This window comes from Myotis brandtii, unplaced genomic scaffold, assembly GCF_000412655.1.
Source record: "Myotis brandtii unplaced genomic scaffold, ASM41265v1 scaffold358, whole genome shotgun sequence".
Lineage (NCBI taxonomy): Eukaryota > Metazoa > Chordata > Mammalia > Chiroptera > Vespertilionidae > Myotis > Myotis brandtii.
The window spans coordinates 2,047,330-2,066,848 of NW_005363772.1; the positions used below are offsets into that span (position 1 = coordinate 2,047,330).

General features: G+C 32.4%; 1 protein-coding gene across 4 annotated transcripts in view; it reads right to left on the bottom strand.

Moving 5' to 3' along the window:
- Positions 1 to 824: 824 nt before the first annotated feature.
- KRAS (Kirsten rat sarcoma viral oncogene homolog) overlaps positions 825 to 19,519 on the bottom strand; it is a 41,054-nt gene continuing 22,359 nt past the window's right edge. Inside the window, exons 2-6 of one of the 4 annotated variants that reach the window (XM_014544259.1) lie at positions 18,504 to 18,682; positions 17,003 to 17,162; positions 9,952 to 10,067; position 9,815; positions 825 to 5,280 (exon numbers count right to left, since the gene is read on the bottom strand). In XM_014544259.1, coding sequence (XP_014399745.1) covers positions 5,164 to 5,280; position 9,815; positions 9,952 to 10,067; positions 17,003 to 17,162; positions 18,504 to 18,682 — 573 coding nt within the window. In that variant the 3' untranslated portion in view covers positions 825 to 5,163. Of the gene's footprint in view, positions 5,281 to 9,814; positions 9,816 to 9,927; positions 10,068 to 17,002; positions 17,163 to 18,503; positions 18,683 to 19,519 lie in introns of those variants that run through there. The other 3 variants (XM_014544256.1, XM_014544258.1, XM_014544257.1) reach the window with 3 other exon arrangements.

Sequence of the window (19,519 nt, forward strand, 5' to 3'; positions counted from 1 at the left end):
GGACTGAAGGGTTCCAGGTTCGATTTCAGCCAAGGGCCAGGTTGCGGGCTCGATCCCCAGTAGGGGGTGTGCAGGAGGCAGCCAATCAATGATTCTCTCATCATTGATGTTTCTATCTCTCTCCCTTCCTCTCTGAAATCAATAAAAATATATTTTAAAAAAACTAAGACGGTCTTAAACAAACACTCACACCTTACAAAATGTTCATAGCACCTTTCATAAATATTTCTAACTTATAAGCTGCAAAAAAAGATTTACTAAAACACTATAGTATCTGTGACTTATGAACTATTCCAATTCCATATCAATTGTTGGGCAAATGTTTCAAATTTCTGTTAAGAAATACACTAGCGCCGAAACCGGTTTGGCTCAGTGGATAGAGCGTCGGCCTGCGGACTGAAAGGTCCCAGGTTCGATTCCGGTCAAGGGCATGTACCTGGGTTGCGGGCACATCCCCAGTAGGAGGTGTGCAGGAGGCAGCTGATTGATGTTTCTCTCTCATCGATGTTTCTAGCTCTCTATCTCTCTCCCTTCCTCTCTGTGAAAAATTCCTGCACTGATTTTAAAAAAAAAGAAAAGAAAGAAATACACTAGCCCTAGCTGGTTTGGTTCAGTGGATAGATCGTCAGCCTGAAGACTGAAGGGTCCCAGGTTTGATTCTGGTCAAGGGCACATCCCCGGGTTGCGGGCTTGATCCCCAGGAGGGGGCATGCAAGAGGCAGCTAATCAATGATTCTCTCTCATTATTGATGTTTCTATATCTCCCTCTCCCTTCCTCTGAAATCAGTAAAAATATATATATTTTTTAAAAATACACACTAGCATAGCCATCATAACTATTTTTATTACATTACAATAATTAGGAGCAGTACAGTTCATGACAAAAATATTACAAGTTTCAGATCACTTCACAGCACATACTCCTATAAACATTTAAAAGTTAATTTTAATTAAAAGAGTGGTCATTTTTAAATGTAATGTTTGATATGACCAACATTCCTAGGTCAGCGCAAACGAATGATGGAAAACAACTGGATCACACTGCGTATGTCCCACAAGAAAAGCACAATGTACAAAATGTGCATGTTTCAGTTTACACTATACAAAAATAGTTAAAATACATTCCAGGTAAACATGTTACATTAAGAAATAGTACTAGTAAGAAATTGGCACTCAAAGGAAAAATGCAAAAGTATTTTCAACATGAAAACACAAGACAGTGGAACTGGAAACTTTTGGATGAAACATTACATAACCCATTTAACTCTACGGGGAGGGGCGATCGCTGTAACTGACATTTCTGCAGGTAATAATTTTGTTTTCCCTAAATTCATCTAAATTACCTAGCATCATCCAAACAGGCACTTAAAACTATTAAACTAAAATAAGTATTAATCTAGTTATCACTATATTTTAAGAACTGGTTAAGAATATATCTTTAGAAATAATTTCATTTTCTGAAGGAATTTGCAGCTACCAGTTGTATGCTGTTCAATTTATCAAAGCAGATTTCATGCTACCCAATATTAACAGAGAAGTTATTAAATTCAGTTGTATAGTAACTGATAGGTTCTTAAAAATCAGCAATATATAATTACCATGAAAGTATTACTTTTGGACAAATGTAAATGATAGCTTTTATTACCTACAAAAACAATGTGTAGAAAAATGGCTAGAAGAAAAAACTGGAATACAAATGAGATGAACTTATGCAAACTGCAACTTAACATGCCTCACAAGATTTCTTTATATATTAGGACAAAATTGTGCAATGGTGGCAAAGGTTTTGATAACCTATAAAAGTTAGGTTCTAAATTCCTATGCAGTGTGACTCAGTTAAAATAGAGCCTAGAATTCCCAATTGGGAATATTCATTCAAATTTTACTATATACTTCTGATACATTCTTCCACAAACATGTTTATGTCTTAAGACTATAATTTAGCATTTTTTCAACTTCAACTTAATCTTTAAGTCTGTAATAATTAGATAACATTTATGTTACTTCTAGGATCATCTTTCCTCTTTTAAAATCTCTATGAAAACAAACCTGTGTCAATTTATTCAAAATTTAGATAATAAAGGATAATTACCACTGCATTAAAAAAAATTTCCCAGCTACATCAAAAATTCAAGAGTCCTAAAAAATCCCCTCACTCAATTATGCACTGCTATTCTTGAAGCATGGCCATTTCTTTATCTTGGGTAGAAACAAGAGGAGGTTCTATATAAGTCTTAACACTCCACCTAGATAACATTCCATGAACCTTAGTTTAGCAAACCATTCCAGAAATCACAATGATTTTTACACAGAAATGTCCTTTTCTGTCCATTAGTTCAGGCATATGTTTAATCGTCCTTAAATAAACATAACTATTTCAGAATTCATTATTAATTTTAAAGTCTATTTTAATTACTTACACAAAGAGACCAACCAGAATATTACACACTTGGGGATTTTAATATTATTACATACAATTTAATGTATACTATAATTGTCCCAATAGAGTCACACAATTATGCCAAATAAAAATATATAATCAAGCTTACTCCTTTAAAACAATGAAAAATGATTTATATAAAGTAGCTTGATTAAACAGTTACACTGGAATCAGAGCAAAATAATTATTCCAAAAACGGAAGAAATTTTAAGAGACCGACTCCCTTCCCTACAAAACTAAAATATGCATGGTTATTTCTGGGTCATGTGCCAAACGCCTTACAAAGATATTACAAACCACTCTAGAATATAAAGACTACTTTAGCATAAAGATTATGTCCCTTTTACCATAATATCCTCGGTGCCTTGTGTAGTGCCTGGTATTTAGAAGACACTCAAATATGTTGAATAAAATGAACCACGCTAAAAAGCTTTATAAATTAAATTTTGAAGTATTTTTCACTGTAAGATTTTAGTTATTAAAACAATGCAATGTGTCACTGTTACCAGAGTTAATCCTAATTATAAATTATCTAAGGAATTCTTTCAGCACAGTCCTAATTACAGATTATCTAAGGAATTCTTTCAGCACTACCTTTATTAAATTCTTCTTCCATTGGATAGGGTTCTGTCTACTCATAGCAGGTATGAAAATTCCTACAAAGTCACTAATGGACCAGTCAGCAAACATGATATTCAAAGGTTAAAGATTAAATTGCTACAACCACCTCAAAAATTAGCCATTAGGTCAAATCCCACTGTAGTATCTGTCAGATTATGTTGAGCTTGAGCAAATAAGATGTAAGGCATTCTGATGTGACTTGATCTGAAGCCTTCAAGGAGATACCCAAAACAGCAATAAATCTTGAGGTTAGAGGGAATTAGATATATTAAAAGCATCAAGTCATTGGCCATATAGAAGGGTAGGCAGGCAAGATGACACTAATATGGGAGGAAAAGTCTTGAATATGGAGAAAGGATATTCAAAAATGAACCTCTTGCATAATTTTGCCTAAAACTGGTATTGAAGATAATAACACAGGTAAAAAGTTATAGATTATGCTGAGATTGACAAACAGGTATATTTTTATGTAAACTGAATGTAAATCACATAATTGTAAGGCTAGCTATGGCCTTGAGATGAGTTATTTTAACATGAAGAAATGATAAGTGATCTGCCCAAAATCAAAGTTGTAAAAGACACCAAAATCTAAGTCACCTTCCTCCTAGTCCAATGATATTTTCACCTCTCGCTTTAAATGTACCATCTCACTTTAAATATCTTAAAATAAGCAACATTTTAAATGCATTGAAAGAATCATTTTGTTAATTTATCTATTTTTAAACCTTATTCTTTAAACAAAAATGGACCAGACTTGTAAAGTGTTTATGAAATGTTACTTTAGCATGTTAAGAGAACTAGACAATACTAGAGACTTTGAAACTTTTTCCCTTCATTATTTAAAAAAGTTAAAGTTTTGCCCCATCCCCAAAACCTCATTTAAAATATATACATATAATTTAAGTTCTGTTGTTGTTATTTTTAAGTTATGTTCCTGATCTGTCAGCAGAACCACCACATAGTGAGAACGTATCTTGCTGAGCTAGCCACATCTCTCCCAGTCCCCATTTTTTGACCAACCAATGCTTGACAACACGGGGAGACCATAGGGATGCACTCCATACTGTGAAACTCACAATGGAGCTCAGGGGTTCACACAGGGCCTGGACTTCAACTTGGTCTCTTTAACACCTACTCTAACTGACTCAAATAATCTTTAATATCACTACCAGAATTAAAATTATTTTTAAAGACTGAAGTTCAAGAAAAGGTTTATTGAAAGTTATGGTAGGAAAGAGCACTCTGACACAGGGAGACTACATTTAATTCCTACGAGAATTTTTATACATGTTAAAATTTTTTAAAATTATTACAAAAATTTAGTAGCATGTAAATATACCCCCCAAATGGTTGCTAGAATCCTCATTACATACTGGGTCTGCATTAACAGGAAAAGCTATTAAGAGTATTATAGGAGTTTATCTAATGTGGAAAGTAAATAGCCTTTTAATATTTTCCATTGCCTTGTCTTTTTTTCATTTTTTCCCCTTTTATAGAAAAAATATATTATTTTTGGGAACATGACTATGACAAATAGCAGTGAAAGAGGAAGAAAGCCTTTGTGAACAGTGTACATTTACATTAAGTAACGGCAACTGAAACTACAGGACATGATGGCTACAAGATGACTCTATAGGAAGCTCAGAAATTCGTGTTCCCTTAATGTTCTGGCAAAACCAATCATGAAATCTCAATTGAAGTTATAATTAGTAATTAATCCATGTAGGTGACTAGTTAAAACACAGAATTGGGAGGGTTTAAAAGCTTCATTAATTTGTTTCACACTGAAGTTCACAATTGGTAAGAAAAATAGGAAGTAATCAACTGCATGCACCAAAAACCCCAAGAAAGAAATCTTAGGTATTCAGTTTCTTTTTCACAGGCATTGCTAGTTCAAAAACCAAAACTCAGGGAATACTGGCACTTAAGAGAAAAGTTTCCACTGTCATTTTAAAATAAGCATTCAAGATAAAAGCTAATAGTTTGAATGGAGCAGAAAAAAAAAGTTAGGTAATGCTAAAGTTAAACAAATGCTAATAATTTAGTGTAATGTACAAAAATTATCACTTAAGTATACCTTAAGAAAAAAGTACAAATTGTATTTACATAATTATACACTTTGTCTTTGACTTCTTTTTCTTCTTTTTACCATCTTTGCTCATCTTTTCTTTATGTTTTCGAATTTCTCGAACTAATGTATAGAAGGCATCATCAACACCCTGAAATATAAAACAAGTATTACAATGTGAATATATATGATGGTTTGAGGTGTACAGATAACAGGAAAGGTGTATCACTAATGAAAACATTAATACTGAGAGAGAGTAAGGACACCTCGCATTTCTCTATAGGCAAATGAGTATTTATCAGACCTTTAAAATTCTTTAATGTCTTCTTCATAGATATTTTGTCAATGTTATAAATGGAAACACCGATTTTAACAAAAGGAAATGAAAAGCAAAGGCACAGAATCTTACATAAGCTTCACAAATGCTTTTTCCAAGAACTTAATTTGCTACTAATTTTTACGTATCAGCACACCTTGGTAACCAAAATCCAAATGTGTACGTGTGTTGAAAATGTGTTTACACTTAATTATCCCTGAGTTTCTAGACATTAAATATTAAGCCTGTAAGTATATAATATTTTCATAAATATTCACAGTAATAGTATTTGAGCTCTGGTTCAATATTTGTTTAAATCTGTTAGATTTAGATAATTACTGAGAAGTAAACAGTATTTGAACATACTTTCAGTTTTAAAATATATACTGTAGTAAGGCATTAGTTTCAATTATACTTAATCATATAAGGAAGAAATTTAAAGTGACCCAACACACACACTACTTTGAAAAATGTAATACTCTGATTTATGGAAAAAGGAGCTAAATCATTTAAATAGGGGTATAATTTACCAATTTAAAGAATATTCTATTTTACTTATTTAGTTTCTGTTTGGTATATTAGGTATTCAAAAATTTGCCATATAAAGCCAAATGCTGTATCTTCAAAAAAATATACATTTGGTCATTTTGACTGACATCTATTTGTGATCAAAGCAATGTACCAAAATCAGTAATGGTAGAAAGTGATTTTAGGTCAGAATAATTTTCCATCTAGTAATTCATTACGTGAAAAGTGGCACTCTGAATATAGTAGCAGGACAGTTTTTAACTGCAATACTGAAATTATACAAGATCTATACATAGTCTATTCTTGTCATGTACCCATTAGAGCAAATTAAATATAAAAGCAAAATAAAATTAAAGAAAAAATATTATCTTCTATATATTTTTAAATCTGTTCAACTGAGTAGTACTATTTTTAAAAGCCTGTTAATATAATGATACTTTTTAGCCTGGACACTAGAGGGAATCTTAGAAACAAATACCCAACAATTAAAGTTATATAAATCAAGTCACCTTAAAAACAATGAACATTTGGTTTTTACTCATTTTTACCACCTCTGTTGATATTCATATAAACACATTTGTTAAGTTATCCTAAAAATAATTTAAAATTTAAGTAATATGATTTCTCCTTTATTGTATTACTAAAATCTTCCAAAATTAGTATTTCAAAATAACAGCAAAATTAAATCAGGGCATTTTCTTCAAGTTTCATTTATCTAATTTTCACAACACATCTAAAATTCAGAGAAGTATCACCAATATTTTTTAAGTGAATACAGAGTGGTAATGAGAGGACTACTCACATTTAAACAAATAGTAAGAAAAACCAGCATTACTGATATGAACACTAGTGAATAAACAAGCTCCCCAAGAAAACCCCCAAGCTGCACTCATTGAATGCTCCCCACTTTCTGAAATCATTATTGATACAACATAAGTTTTTGTTTCATCCAAAGTAGTGAGGAAAAGTAATAGACAATTTATCAAGCAATACAATCAAGGCTTAATATATATAAACCTTCATGCTAATCTCCTTAAATAAAAACCAAAAAATTTCCAATGATATAGTAAAGAATAATTTTATAGCTCACCAACCCTTGACTAATTTATGAAAATAAGCCCTTAAAATGGAATACTTAAAAGAGGATCTAATCCACCTCACTTAACTTTCATAAATGCTCTTTGATCACAATTCCATACATAATCTACTCCATTTCAACTTTTATAATGAAGAAAACTGTCAATGGTACTAAACTGGTGAAGTAGATGCAATAAAAAATCACAAGGTGGATATAAAAAAAACACAATCTAAGTTGAAAACAACACACAAGTATTTAGGATACAACGAAAACCTAATCTGTTAACACTACCTTCTTTTAAGATTCTGACACAATATTTTAGGTTCACATTGCACAGAATCCTCCTTACTAGGCAATCTTACTAAAATAATTTCAATGATTAGGGAAATGTTACAATGAATCAAAACAGAGCAGTAAATGCTTTTCATATGGAAACTAGTTTATTCTCATACACACATATATGACAAAAGTAATATCCAGTAATTATTTTATTTAAACTCATCTATTTTAGGACTAAGAAAAACTAATTTGTACCTATTTATCAAGTTTTATGAAAATATTCTTATTTAAAATGTCAAATATTACAAATACACTTTTTTCTTTACATAAATGCTATCCGTGTCCACTAAAAAGACATGAATTAAATTCATCATGCCCAACAATTATTTGACATTCACACTACATAGTCAATGAAAATATAGTTTGCACAATGAGAAACTTTAGAAAAGTATGATTCCACCTTTGTTTAAATAAAGATTTAAAGCATAAAATTTATTTTATTCTAAATAGTTCTACTTTTAAAATCACCTAATAGTAAGATAATAGGAGAAAATAAAAAATTAAAACAAAATTAAATTGAATTAAAATAGAAAATTATACTTAATCACTTATATCGAGCTCATGGCTACTGTAATTTAAAAAGTTTGACTTTTCAAATTGCATTGCAATGTTCAATTTTATCACAACTTCCAAATTACGGTACTGCTTTAGATAATGATACTAAAAATATCAAGAGTTCATAAATCTCAATAAAAATTAATGTCAGGCATGCTTTATTTCTTCTTCTGAATTTATATTAGTACTAGAACACATGGTATATTCTGGTATGGAATCTACTATTCAAATGTATATTTCATACTTTTGGGAGCTACATTATTTCTGACCTCAAATTTATATAATAAAGACTACCTACCTTTAGTTTAATCAGCACAATAAATGATATCCTATCATTTTATTTCATGTTCTCACAGAACATTATATATTACAGACAATATATATCAAAATCTAAATAAATCTTTGGCATAAAATTTATAGCATCTATTGAGTGATAGGTTTTCTGAGCAAGACCAATATAATATGGATTTAGAAAGGAAATTGAAAAATCACATGCAATAAAATCCAACAGGAACCTCATTAGGCATGGACATGTAAAAGTGAAAAAAAAATGTGATTCTGGCTAAGATTCTACTGGACAGGAACCAAATATAAAAGGTTATTTCAAGTAATATGGTAAGCATGTAAGAAAAGTATACTGGGAATACACAGGAAGGGCATTATACTCAGTCTAAAGGTTTAAAGAAAGATTCTTAGAAGACAGATTACAGAATCACAAAAAAGTACTAGCTAATTTATAAGACTAGGGGATAAGAATACTAGTATTCCAAACAAGAGCAACAGTCAAGACTCAAGGGACAGTAAGAAAATACATGGTGTTCATTTATATAAGGACAAAGTAATTTCCAAGGAGTTTTTCGAGATAAGGCTAGGGGTAGGAAGGAGTGAAGAGCCATATATAACACTAGAGGCCCGGTGCACTCAGGCGGGTCCCTAAGCCCAGCCTGCGCCCTCTCACAGTCCAGGAGCCCTGAGGGATATCTGACTGACAGCTTAGGCCCACTCCCCGCTGGCAGTCGGACATCCTTAATGCTGCCGTGGAGACAGGAGAGGCTCCCGCCACTGCTGCTGCGCTCACCCGGCTTCTAGCTGAGTGGTGATCCCCCTGTGGGAGTGCACTAACCACCAGGGGGCAGCTCCTGCACTGATTGTCTGCCCCCTGGTGGCCAGTGCACATCATAGCAGCCGGTTGTTCTGCTGTTTGGTCAATTTGCATATTAGCCTTTTATTATATAGGATGTTATGAAATTTGAGATTTTATCCCATAGTTAATAGGAAGTCAGTGACTGGATTTAAAAATAAGAGAATGATATTTAAGTATATCTCTCTGGTTGCACCGTGAATGAAGACAGCAACAGGTAAACCATATAAGAGGTTATAATAGTCCCAGCAGGAAACGAAAGGGGACTGAACTAATGATGTGGTAAAAGTTAGAATGTAACATCATCGGAATTTGTGGTTGTCTCCAAATGAGGGTAAAAGGAAGGAAGCAGGAGTCACCTGAAGACTTCCCACTTTCTAACTTGGGTGAAAAGAGATGTTGATGCCAGTGAGTAGAATTATTAGCAAAGGGCTTCTACCTTCTGGGACATTCAACCTTATTATAAACTCTACATAATATAGTTTCTTCTACTTTTTTCTTCCTAGACCCTGTGACAAATGTAGTCTATAGCCATCAAAACTGCCTCAATTATAATTAAAACCCATTAAACTAAAAATTCCAATATACTAATTATGGAAACATACTACAGGGTTCTTTTTTTTCAAGAAAAGATACATTTTTTTACTTTGAATTCTTCCAAGAAAAAATTTTTTTAGTTTCTCTTTTTACCTCTTAATCCCCTTCACATTTTTCATCCACCCCTTTACCCTCCTCCCCTGAGGTTTCTTTTAATATTTCAAATTAAAAGCCCACAACTAGGTAGTCCTAAAGTGGTTGCTCCTTTTTTCCATTTAAAAGACATCTACTTTCTGCCAAAATTAATATGCTGAACTTACCAGGTTACATTATAATGCATTTTTTAATTTTCACACAGCCAGGAGTCTTTTCTTCTTTGCTGATTTTTTTCAATCTGTATTGTCGGATCTCTCTCACCAATGTATAAAAAGCATCCTCCACTCTCTGCATTGTAAAACACAACTTCTTTAAAGTCTGTTTCATTGGTAACAGTAATTTATTGGGACAGCCATGTGCAAGAAGTTTGAAATTATGAGCTTTACTTAAAAATTTCTTTTTAAAACAGACATCAGATTGCTTGTATAAAACTGGGGGTGCAATTTTAAAATATGGCTTGAATCCTGGTTTGTTCTTTAAAGTCAGTTTTGTTTTGTAATGTAATTAGATTTTTTTTTTTTTTTAGAAAATTCAAATTAGCAATTAGGGGAGATTCTGAAAAACTTAAGTACAGGTATTAGTGCAATCATTTTAGTTTGCTAGTCACAGAATTAATCAAAACCTAAAGTTAGATTTAAATTATTTCTTTGACTTAGGGAAAACAAATGTTTTATATAGCACTAACCCCCACCCCTCCCACTCCAACCCCACATGGGGAGGAGAAAAGTGGTACAAAAAGGATTTTAACCTTTGTTGTTGTTTTTTAAAAAAAACCACCCCACACACACCTCAAAATACAGTCAGGTCAAGAGACTGGAATCTTGAGTTCTATCTTCAATTACAACACTGTCCAATGAATTTCTAGGATGGACAAGTGAAGCTGAAACTGGGACTTTTGTGGATGGATAACTACATTATTTAAATTCTAAACATTGCGAATTGTTTAAGATACACAAAAAACAGCAGCAGTGCATTCTGTATATTTATAAGTCTTAAAAATAATTTTTAGAACATTATCCAGTTATACTGACCTTATACTTCCTAGCATTCTAATTCAAATATTCTAAATAAGCGAAAAGGACTTCTGCTTAAGGCTATGGGAAGAAAATTATGGCGACAAACACAATTATATATGGAGATCAACAATATATTTTCCAGTCCAGAAAATTAGGCAATAGCCAAGTGGGACAAAGTGTTTAGTTAACTGTACTGCTGCTTTGTCCTGAAAAATATATCATCAAAGTAGAAGCTTACATCTAAAAGAGAAACTCACACAAATATTCATCTACATGTAGTGCAAATTAACTTAAAATATGTAATACTTGTGTGTGTGTATTCTTCTCAGAGAATGAAGTGTTTAAGAAAGCTGGTCTGCTTTATTGCACATTTAACTTCAAGCTTACTGGTTTTTTTATTTTAATTTTTAAGAATGAATTACTATGGAGATTGGAATATTTTAACTCTCTAAAACTGGTTATATTAGTCTTTCTATGAACCAAATGTAACCAAATGGACTTATCACCTAAAAAGCTAATACATGCCAAATGTATGATTTGTAGTTTTAAATTAAATCAGGCACAAAGAATCAGCCATTTTAGTATTAATTGCAGTAAATTGACAGGTAAGGCTTAATTTCTTTATGCCAAAGTCACTGCATATCCATTGCTTGTAATAAAGGAAAAGAAGGTACCTCAATTCATTAATTTTTATCTCAAAAATATATCAACTGCTTTGGTAGAGTTTGGTAATTTACCATTAAAGTAAAACTTTAACTTAAAATTCATAAAATTAAGTTTCAGTTAAGAAGTGGGCATTTAAATAATATTTTGATTATATATTAAAATGTACATCTCAAAAGTTACTTATATTTCTATTCAGCTATTTAATATACAAATCACTATAGCCCTAGAAAATGTGTACCTTATTTTTAATGAAATCAATTTAATCAACTACTAGCTAACTACAAAATAAAAATATCCAATAATTTTCTGAAATCATTAAATATGTTGTACTTTAAATTACATTACCACTTGTACCTGTATATAAGATTTTTAATATTTTATATTTACCATTATTTCTCAAGGAGAGGATTTACTTTTACTCCTAAGTCCTTAAAAAATTATATATTAGAAATTCTCACTGCTAAATAATATAAATAATTTAAGGCATTAAAATGACTTTTGTAAAGCATGTAAAATGTAAAGCATGAGCTAGCATTTAATATATTTAACATACTTTTTAAATCTGCTCAGTAACTATTCTATTTTTAAATCATAAAAATACTTTTTAAATTTGAAAATAAATGCAAGAATTAAAAAAAATATATATATATATAAATAAATAAAACAAACCAGGTAAAAGCTCATATTTGTTAAGAATGTAAAGATTTACTATTCCTGTTTTTAAAAGTTACAAGGTCAATGTAGAGGTACTCAAACATTTTATGAGAGGAGAAAAACAGGGTTTTGGTCCTCTACTAATTTAGCAGAAGCAAAGTTTGATTGTAACTTATTTCTAAAATCAGTTTGAAAGAGTCTACTTTATAAGTGTGCACATCCCCATCACCAATGCCAGAATATATAATTTTGTTTCCAGCAATGCAGAGAGAATTGGAAGCCAATGATTAAAAAGAAGAGATTGCTACCCACCACCAAAATATTCAGTATTAGCACCTCAGTTGCTAAAATGATTAACGCAGAAAAACAGTTATTCCAAAATGACTTTTTCATTAAATTTGACTAATAGAAAATTTAAATTATATTTTAAGGAATCAGTTATTTACCATATTTTCTCAGATTTAAATACTTCTTATTTCTTGTTTATATGCTTTAAGGTCATACTGACATCAAGTGATTATTATTTATCCTTTATGCACCTTAAACCACTGGCACTGACACAGAACAATGGTTTCACATTCCAAAATTTGCAGGTAATTTTTAAAGAAATTATAGCTGTGGCTAGTTGCTAAGCATTAACTGGCACTTAATAATTAAACTTTCTTTAATGGAGGTCTTATAACAACTAATTTTCAGTATCCAGAAATTACCAATAAAAACCAGGATCACTCAACATTTTTAAGTTCATTAAGAACGGGAATATTTATGAAGGAACAAATGTGTACAAGTTTAAACATGTAAATATTTTTGAAAAAGCAAGATATTTGACAATATTTTCAGCTCAGCTACTATCTGAAAACATACTTGTGAGACTAAGGCAATAGAGTACTCCATACTAAAGAACTGTTAACAGCATCATTCCATATCCTAGTGTCTATAATACTTTCAACTAAGATTTCATTTTAAGCAAGTATTTGTTCCTACTGAATGGCTTATTACCTGCAAAAATTCTTGCAAACTCAAGGAAATAACATTCTATCACCCTAACTACAGTCACATGCAAGATATTAGCCTTCTTGGGGGAGAGGAATGGGAGGAACAAGGTGTGTTCTGAAAAGGAACTGTGCATTGCCAAATTTCTCAAAAAACTTTGCAAACTACAGCCTTGAAAACTGAAATGCAGTAATACCACTAATCAGGAAGCTAAGTATGGCGTACCGGAGGTGCTCAGTAACTGTTCTGGAGGTGCTCAGTAACTGTTCTATTTTTAAACTCATAAAAAGCTAATGTTCAAAATATTGACCTCATGTACACAAATTCAACTACTAATAAACAAAAGTATGGTTCATAAGGTTTTTTGTTTGTTTTGTTTTGTTAAAATGATTTGATCAAAAACTTTCTTTAATGCAGGTCTTAAAACAACTAATTTTCAGTATCCAGAAATTACCAATAAAAACCAGGATCACTCAACATTTTTAAGTTCATAAAACTAATTTTCACATTATGCTCAAATTGAGACCTCCAGAAAGCAAAAAAAAAAAAAAAACCCAAAAAACAAAAAAACAACAACACACAAACAAACAAAAAAACTGAATTAGGAGTAGCAAATATGCTGAGACTTCTGCTTCTGTCATCCACTTTACTGAACCTCCCACTTTTGATTGTAGCATACTGGAAAACACACAGCTGACTACCACGGTGTCAATGTTTTGGTTTCAACAGCCTTTGCCCACACTGCCATTCACTGCCCAAAGAAGCCAGGAAAATCTGGCAACTGCTAACTGCCCAGATAAATGTAAACCAGGTAGCAGTCTTTACACAGTTAGGAGCATGGGGACCACACACAATGCACACTAGCAGAAAATAAACATTACTTTAGCCTTTCAGATGTGGATTAAAATGATTGTAAAGAAATATAATTCACTATACCCTAGCCATATATTGGGCATTTTAAAGTTGCTGAAATATATATTCTGCAACCCTTATCTTAAAGAAGTATTAGGAGAAATTTCCCTGTTTTCCCCCCTCCTACTTCCCTTTCACAGAATGCATAAGTTTTACTTTAGATTTTTACAGGCTAACATTAGTAATTTTAAGTTGAAAAGTCTGCCCTAACTTCTAATGTATAACCAAACAATACAGTTCCCCGAAGAATTTGGGCATCAGTACACTACAACCAGAAGGCCAAATGTAGCCACATTCTTTTTTTGTACTGCCCAAAAGCTAAGAATGATTTTTGCATTTTTAAAGGATTACATAAGAGAAAAAATGCAACAGATACCGCTGGTGGCTCACAATGCTTATTATCTGGCCCTTAACAGAGAAACTGTGCCAGCCCCTGACGTATGAGAAGCTCTAAACGAATGTCCTGTTCCTACTACCTTAAATATAATGCTTTTTGGTGTTTGTTTTAGGTTCCTGCTCAAGGCCAAAATCTAGGGCATGAAAATAAGTAGTTGTTGATAAAATACAACAAGGATATGCATATTTATTTTGTTCAAATAACAAATAATAGCAAATAAGTAACAAATAAAATACTCTGCAGAAAATAGGGCTTCAAATTTTCACAAAAAAATGGATACAAAATTTATAAGATTTACATTTTATTTTATAATTTCCACAATTAGTACTTGAATAGAGCTTTATAAAGTCTTCCAAAAGCATGCAAATATCAAATTAATTTAAACAGAAGAAGATGAATAAACTTCTGAAAGGCAAATCAACAAGTCTATGTAATAAAACAAAGATCATAAACTAAATATCTGTTATAGTTTAGCAACATAAATTATATAAAGATACCAATAAAACAGTATATAAATATAAGGTGAGCACTAGAAGGTTAAGAAGTAAAGAATTCCTTTACATCACTCTATATTTTCATTAGATGATCCACATAAATGTCTACAAAGCAAATTTAAGTTAATCCACCTCCATATCAAAAACACTACATACAACTTCCTTACCTTCCTCCCACCCTCAAAAATAGCATAAAGCCTAAAAATCTATTTTAAAAGGAAACCAGGTAGTTTTCTGATTAATTATGAATGCTGTAGTATATTAAAGCACTAATATCAAACTCTAAGAATGAACTAATACTTCTAAAATAGTAACCACAGAACAAAGAAAGAAGACAGCTATTTTAGGTTCATCAAATGAGAAGTGGAAGGCAGCATTGTGGGAATAATAAGACTTCCTTTTACTGTCTTCTATTGCCTTTCTACTACAACTACAGTCCAGGTACCAAAGTTAGCATCACCTGAGAGTCAGTTGGATATACTCAGAATCACAGGTCCCAACCTAGACGCACTGAATTAGAATCTAGATTTGAATAAACACCCCAGTTGATTCCTATGCATATTAAAGTATGAGAAACACTGCTCTATTTGCAATTCTTTACATTAGGCAGTCTCCTAGGTTTTTTTCTTTATAAAATTTAAACTAAAATGTTAACTAGTTCAAAAAGTATCTTTTAAAAGTTACAACTAGTGCAAACCACTACAGGGAACTCAATATTTGTTAATTAATAAATTGTTAATGGTAGTAGGTTTGCAAGTGTTTTCAATAAAATTCCTTTAATTTTATATTTGTAAATTTTTCATAAGAAAATGATGGGGAAAAAGTTATGAATATAGACAAAAACCAAACTTCTTCCCAGCCTCTGGACCTGGGAAGCAATGTGAATAAGATCTTAATTCCTCTAAAGTAAAGTGTAGTGCTGTATATCAAGTGTATATCAAGTCTTTCTTTAACTTATAAATCAAAGACTTAAAATAGGACTTTTTTTTATATATTAAACTCTATTTCATACAGGTAGGTTAAATAATACACTGAAATTATTTTATTTTAACTAGAGAAAAGTTACTTTTAAAATTTAGGTAATTTTGGGCCCTGGCCAGTGTTGGTCAGTGGTTAGAGCATCAGCCCAAGCACCAGAGGGTCATGGGTTCGATTCCTGATCAAGGGCACATATCTGGGTTGCAGGTTTGATTCCGGCCCCAGTCAGGGTGTGTGCAAGAGGCAACCAATCCATGTCTCATTTTCACATCGATGTTTCTCTCTCCCTCTCCCTCTCCTTCCCTCTCTCTCTCCCCCTCCTCCCTCTGCCTCTCTCTCTCCTCCTTCCTCCCTCCCACCCTTTCTAAAAATCGATGGAAAATATATCCCAGGGTGAGGATTAACAAAAAAATTAATAAACTAATAAATAAATAAATAAATAAATTATAGGTAATTTTAAAAACAAAAGATCAAACTGGCATTAATTTTTGTCAGAACAACCCAGTAAATGAATAACTGCGAATTTCTATTTATTTTCTAAATAGTCTCTTGCTTTACTGAAAATTTTCTCGTAAAATATATCCTTACAAAAACTCTACCAAAGTCAAATACTTCAAATACAACAAAATTTAACCTAGAAACATATGACATAAGACTCTTAAAAGCACTTCCAAAACAGGGAACTCAATATTTGTTCCCCTGTTCTTTCATTTTATAAACATCACAGCAAAAAAAATAATAATAAATAAAAAATTCCCACATTTCTTGAATGTAAGATGTGCTGAGTTGAAGAGAATGTTCCATGTGGAAAGAAACCAAAGCCAAAAGTAATAGCATGGAGACTGGATTAAGAGGTACTGATCTTTCATATCCTTAAAGGAGCATTTTCCAAATAATTAGTTTTACTTCCTATTTTAGTATAGCAGTAGGAAAAACTGATAAATTACACTCAATAATAGAATAGTTATGCTCTCAGGTATGTACATTTATTTATGTTTAGCCTTCCTGCCCCCAAAATGATGTTATTAGGAGATATATTAGTACACTATGGTTAATTAAAATCACTTGATATAAATAAGAGAATAGATTTGTATTTATTACAGTTTTACCTACCTGTCTTGTCTTTGCTGATGTTTCAATAAAAGGAATTCCGTAACTTCTTGCTAAGTCCTGAGCCTGTTTTGTATCTACTGTTCTAGAAGGCAAATCACATTTATTTCCTACTAGGACCATAGGTACATCTTCAGAGTCTTTAACTCTTTTTATTTGTTCTCTGGGGAGGAAAAAAAGAGTTGCATGACAGGTATTAGAAATACAAAAATTGTACACACCTTTTCTTATAAAATATGGCCTAACGAAGACTTTTAATTTAATTCCTGGTTCCCATCACACCAAATTTTGTTTCTCCTCTTCAGTATTGTTTTTCCCCATCTTAAAGAGAGAACTTCTATGTCTCTTACAAGATCTAATACCTAGAAATATACTAAAACTACAATCTAATAGGTTCATATATGCAGTTAGGTCACATGAAAAAACAGAAAATATTGAAAATTCTAGACCACAAAAAAGGTATGCCTAATTTTTAAAATTATAATCTTAGAAACATATATTCTATATGCTGTTAAATGTTTGTATAGAATTAAAAATGTTTTTATAAAACCATGAATTATAACATTAATTTTCACATTTTTCTCACAAAAAAGAGCAACAAGTGGAAGGATTTTTATTTCTATGTGTACTACCCTGTTTATTCTGTAAAAGTCCTTCTTTTTCAATAAGATGTGCATAAACTCTAAAATTTGTGGTAAAATTAAATTCCTTCAAAATTTTAAGTGAATTTCAAAGATGCAGCATGAAATAAAACATCAATTTTTCTACAAAAATATTACCAAGCACCCAAATTTCTTTTCCTGTATTATTAGACTACAGAGAAAGCATGCTGTAAGAAATGTTAAACCTCTTTACTAGTCTAACTCACTGTTAAAACATAACCAATGAATGGGATATTTGCTGAATATGTATTTTATGAAAACTGTAAATCCTCAAAGAAACAGTATAAACTATACTTAATAGTGATTATCTTTTTTTTTTAAAAAAAGTCAGTTTTAGGCTGATTTATCAGTTTCTTTAAAAACTGTAATTGTTCTAATACCTGTCTTTTACAACTTCAAAGTTGTGGGTGTGTTTTCCTCCTCTTAAATAGCTAATATCCGATTCCAAGAAATTCTACACTAAATATACTTGATTATTTTTAAGGCTACTTAAGTGACACTGCCTCAATTACATTTTCCTATTTTTAGTTGATGGTTTTCATTTTTATGATAGCTCTAGCTTACAGCCTTGTTTCCCTGGTGTAGAGTGGTTAAAAGCACAGTTTTTGGAGTCAAACAGGCGTAGGTTCCAATCCCAGCACCACCATCTATGCAAGCTGGAACAAGTTACTCAACTTATCTAATTCTCAAGAACTTCATCTGTAAAACAGGGATATTACCTACCTCATAATTATTCTAAAATTTAAATTAGATAATTTATGTATGGTGATTAGCAAAGATTCAATAAACGGAAGATACAATTAGTCCTCAATGTCAATTTACTATGTTCAATTTAAACCCACCTATAATGGTGAATATCTTCAAATGATTTAGTATTATTTATGGCAAATACACAAAGAAAGCCCTCCCCAGTCCTCATGTACTGGTCCCTCATTGCACTGTACTCCTCTTGACCTGCTGTGTCGAGAATATCCAAGAGACAGGTTTCTCCATCAATTACTACTTGTTTCCTGTAGGAATCCTGAGAAGGGAGAAACACAGTCTAGATTATTATGGTACCTTTTACTTTTAAAAAAGTGTTAGACACAACTCAAGAAAAAGAACCTGTCACAACTGGGCAAATGACTTGAATAGACATCTCTCCAAAAAAGATAGACAAATGACCAATATGCATAGGGAAATATGTTCAACATCATCAGGGAAATGCATATCAAAACCACAATGAGTTACAGCTTCACAGCCATTAGAATGGCTATTATTTTTTTTTTAAAAAAAGTAAAATAATAAGTGTTAGCAAGGATGTGAAGAAACTAGATCCCTGGCCACCACTGGTGGGAAAGTAAAATGGTGCAGCCATTGTGGAAAACAATTTGGTAGTTCCTCAAAAAGTAAAACATAAGATTACCATATGATCCAGTAATTCCAATCCTTGGTATATAACCAAAAGCATAGAAAGCAGGGAATCACAGCAACATTATTTACAATAGCCAAGATGTAGAAACAATTCAAGTGTTTATTAACAGACTAGAGGCCTGGTGCACGAATTTGTGCATGAGTGGGGTCCCTCGGGGTGGCCTGCGGGAATCGGGCCGAAACCCGCAGTCCAATGCCGCCTGCAGCTCCTATCTGCTGCTCCCGCTCATCCCGGCCCCACTGCGCCTGCTGCAGGTTCGCGTCCAATCAGTCCCAATTGGGAAAGGCTTGCGCGCCGCCACCACAACAGCAGCACTCTCCAGCCATGAGCCCCGCATCTGGCGCCCTCCCGAGGGGAGTGGCCTGTGGGATTGGGCCAAAACTGGCTCTCCGTCATCCCCCAAGGGGTCCTGGATTGCGAGAGGGTGCAGGCCAGGCCAAGGGA